Raw genomic sequence first — 4,065 nt, 5'->3', positions numbered from 1 at the left:
GGGGTGTCACTTGTAAGGATCAAATACTTTTTCCAGCAACAGCAATACAAATTCAAACTCTCAAACTCTCTCTCAATTCAGTTCGGAACTTCTTTACAGCGATAAGCTCCTCCACATTTAAATCACTTCGGAAGGAGAAGCTCATTCTCAGTTCTCACATTTGGCGCTAGAAGGAGGGTAGTTATCGCCTGACTCTTGTTAGTTCCGACTTCATACACAAGTACACTCCACACAACCACCGCTATGGCAACCGGCTCTCCCAATCAGGCATCCTTGGAGGTGATCCAGAAGCTCCTGCAGGACTTGTCCGAGAAGTCCGACCGTCAGCAAGCCGCCTCCGCCGCTCTTACTGAACGTTTCGACAGCTTGGAGGGCCAGATTTCCACTCGTCTGGAGGATATCATGACGTCCATAGCCGATCTCTCGGCCTCCCACCGCGCGTACGCCGACCGGGTCGACCTCCTGTCCTCCGACCAAAACCCGCGTCGACGTGCTTTGGATTTCTCCGGTGTGACTCCACCTTCCACCTCGCAAGTGGCAGCAACAAATGTCACTCCGGGAGATTCGTTCCCGCCCCAAACCAACACACAAACAGCGCCACCGCTGACTGGCGATGGNTGAAATTTCTTTCTCCGAGAAGGAAACTGAGGGGCTGGACACTCCGCACGACGACGCGCTCGTCATCTCGCTTGACGTAGCAAACCATGAAGTCTGCCGAATCCTAATTGACACTGGGAGTTCGGTAGACTTGATTTTCCTTGAGATGCTCACCAGAATGGGTATCGGGAAAGAGCACATCTCAGGACCACCCTCACCTTTGGTCTCGTTCACTAGCGAGACATCAATGTCTTTGGGCACGATCACATTACCGGTGTCCACTCAAGGAGTGGTCAAAATGGTGGAGTTCACGGTCTTCGACCGACCTGCGGCCTATAATGTTATTTTGGGAACTCCCTGGCTCTATCAGATGAAGGCGGTGGCCTCGACGTACCATCAGTGCGTCAAATTTCCGACCCCACAAGGAGTCCGGGAGGTTCTAGGAAGCCAAAGGACGGCCAGGAGCTGTTACCTCGCAAGTCACAAGCTCCTGATCCAATAGCAACCACAGCTCGAGGTCCCGAAGAATCCAGTTCGGAAGCAGCTAAAAGGTGACCTCACTGAGTCCATTTTCATCAATGACAAGTTTCCGGATCAGGAAATCAAGATCGGAATGGGATTGGATAGCGAGCTCCGCGCCAGTCTGATAACCTTCCTGAAAGAAAGAATGGCCACCTTCGCGTGGTCCGTAGACGAGATGCCCGACATCAGTCCGGAAGTTATCTCGCACGAGCTGAATGTGGACCCTACGTTCCGACCTGTAAAGCAGAAGCGAAGGAAGCTGGGTCCTGAGCGAGCTGAAATCGTTAACAAAGAGGTTGAACGTTTGCTGAAGGCAGGACAGATACGCGAAGTAAAATACCCTGAGTGGCTCGCAAACACAGTGGTAGTCAAAAAGAAGAACGGAAAGTCGCGAGTCTGCGTTGATTTCACCGACCTGAATAAGGCGTGCCCCAAAGACAGCTTTCCACTTCCGCATATCGACCGGTTAGTTGAGTCCACTTCGGGTCACGAGCTGATGTCTTTCATGGACGCATTCTCTGGCTACAACCAAATCCTAATGAACCCGGACGACCAGGAGAAGACTGCATTCATTACGGACCGCGGGATCTATTGCTACAAGGTGATGCCTTTTGGGCTAAAAAATGCGGGAGCAACCTACCAAAGACTGGTGAACCGAATGTTCGAGCATCAACTCGGAAAAACCATGGAAGTCTACATCAATGACATGCTGGTAAAATCAATGGAAGCCAGCTCGCATCTCGCCGATCTGAAAGTCTGCTTCGACATCCTGGATCAGTTCGGGATGAAACTCAACCCCACGAAGTGCACCTTTGCAGTCCCATCAGGAGAATTTCTGGGGTATATCGTCACAGAAAGAGGAATTGAAGCGAACCCGAGGCAAATTAATGCTTTCCTGTCTATGGGTTCTCCTAGAACCTTGCGCGAGGTGCAACGTCTTAACGGACGGATCGCAGCTCTCAACCGCTTCATTTCTCGATCTACGGACAAATGCCTCCCTTTCTACCAGCTGTTACGGAAAGGGGGAAAAAATTTCTTGTGGGATGCGAAGTGTGAGGAGGCGTTCGCCCAACTCAAAGCTTATCTATCTGAACCGCCGGTCTTGGCGAAGCCTGAGTTCGGAGAGCCGCTCTTTCTTTACGTAGCCGTTTCGGATAGTGCGGTCAGCGGAGTTTTGGTTCGTGAAGAAAGGGGGGAGCAGCGACCAATTTTCTATGTCAGCAAGTCATTTACTGGGGCGGAATCCAGGTACCCTATGATGGAAAAATTGGCCCTAGCAGTGGTCACTTCGGCAAGAAAGCTGCGGCCTTACTTCCAGTCCCATACAATCATAATCCTGACGACGCAGCCACTTCGGACGGTATTACATAGTCCGAGCCAATCCGGACGGCTAGCTAAGTGGTCTGTCGAGCTGAGCGAATACGACATCGAGTTCCGGACTCGAACCTGTGCTAAGGCGCAGGTGCTGGCGGATTTCTTGATCGAACTCCCACTAGCCTCTTTGGTTAGCGATAATGTCGAAGCCCCGTGGACGTTGTATGTTGATGGTGCTTCTTCCAAATCGGGAGCAGGAATTGGGGTCCACCTCACTTCTCCTACAGGCGAAGTTATTGAACAGTCATTTCGCTTGGCTTTCAGTGCGTCCAACAATGAAGCCGAGTACGAATCCTTCCTTGCTGGCTTACGCCTCGCAGTGGGGATTGGTGTCCGAAAACTTCGAGCTTTTTGCGATTCGCAGCTGGTCACCAACCAGTTTTTGGGGGAGTACGAGACAAAGGATGGTCGTATGGAGGCTTATTTGTCCACAGCTCGGGAGTTAGTCGCTAGGTTCGAGGAGTTCGAAATCACTAAGATCCCACGAAGTGAGAACTCCGCTGCGGACGCTTTAGCATCTTTAGCATCCACTTCGGATCCCGCAATGACAAGAATTATCCCCGTCGAAGTTATTCAGTTTCCAAGTATTCGACTAGAGAGCTCAAACGTTGTCACCCGGGCGATGAAAAAACAGTTGGCTGCTGAGGAAGCAGCTCGTAAAGCGGCTACGGATTCTTTACCCTTGGAGGATCCGGCTCCCGTTATGCCTACTCCAATGGAAGTTCACCCACCTCCAGCTGAGCTAGACGCGAGTTCAACTCCGGAATCATCAAACTCACCAGTTGACAGTCAAGCTGTTATCCCACATGCTGCTTCGAGCGGCACGAATTCTAACAGCTGGGGGGCAGATGACTGGAGGAGCCCGATCTGGGCTTACCTGGAAAAAGGGGAACTCCCAGCCGACAAATGGGCAGCCAGGAAGCTTAAGATCGTCAGTGCGGGGTACTGCGTTCACAAGGGAATACTTCTACGCCGAAGTGTAGCTGGTCCTTATCTAACTTGCGTGGCTGGTAGAGAGCCCACGATGCTAATGCGAGCTGTTCACGACAGTCCCAATGGGAATCATTCTGGAGGTCGGACTCTGGCTTTCAAAATTAAACGGCAAGGTTACTTCTGGCCTACCATGATCACGGACTGCGAAAAATATTCTCGAACTTGTGAGAAGTGTCAGAAGCACGCCCCGTCAATTCATCAACCTACCGAGCTCCTGTCTTCGGTGTCCGCACCTTACCCATTCATGAGGTGGTCTATGGATATCATCGGTCCATTACATCGAGGACCAGGAGGAGTTCAGTACGTGCTCGCTCTTACCGACTATTTCTCCAAGTGGGTAGAAGCGGCAGCCTACGCGAAAGTAACAAGTGACGAAGTGGAGCAGTTCGTACTAAAAAGTATAATCTATCGCTACGGGGTCCCCCACGAAATCGTCACAAACAATGGTCCGCAGTTCATCTCCTTGAAGTTCGAAGAGTTCTGCGCGAAGTGGAAGATTCGACTCAATAAGTCAACTCCGCGTTACCCGCAAGGTAATGGGCAGGCCGAGGCGATGAATAAGGTTATTCTGGCTAACTT

At 51.4% G+C, this 4,065-nt stretch overlaps 1 protein-coding gene across 1 annotated transcript in view; it reads left to right on the top strand.

The window, feature by feature from the left end:
- LOC104733819 overlaps nucleotides 1,265-4,065 on the top strand; it is a 4,907-nt gene continuing 2,106 nt past the window's right edge. Inside the window, exon 1 of the mRNA XM_010453365.1 lies at nucleotides 1,265-4,019. Within this exon, the coding sequence (XP_010451667.1) occupies nucleotides 1,265-4,019 (2,755 nt within the window). The remainder of the gene's footprint in view (nucleotides 4,020-4,065) is intronic.

The sequence above is a fragment of the Camelina sativa genome, chromosome 12, assembly GCF_000633955.1.
Source record: "Camelina sativa cultivar DH55 chromosome 12, Cs, whole genome shotgun sequence".
In the NCBI taxonomy this organism is placed as follows: Eukaryota; Viridiplantae; Streptophyta; class Magnoliopsida; order Brassicales; family Brassicaceae; genus Camelina; species Camelina sativa.
Note: the sequence above shows the minus strand (reverse complement) of the source record. Positions and strands in the feature narration are given on the sequence as shown.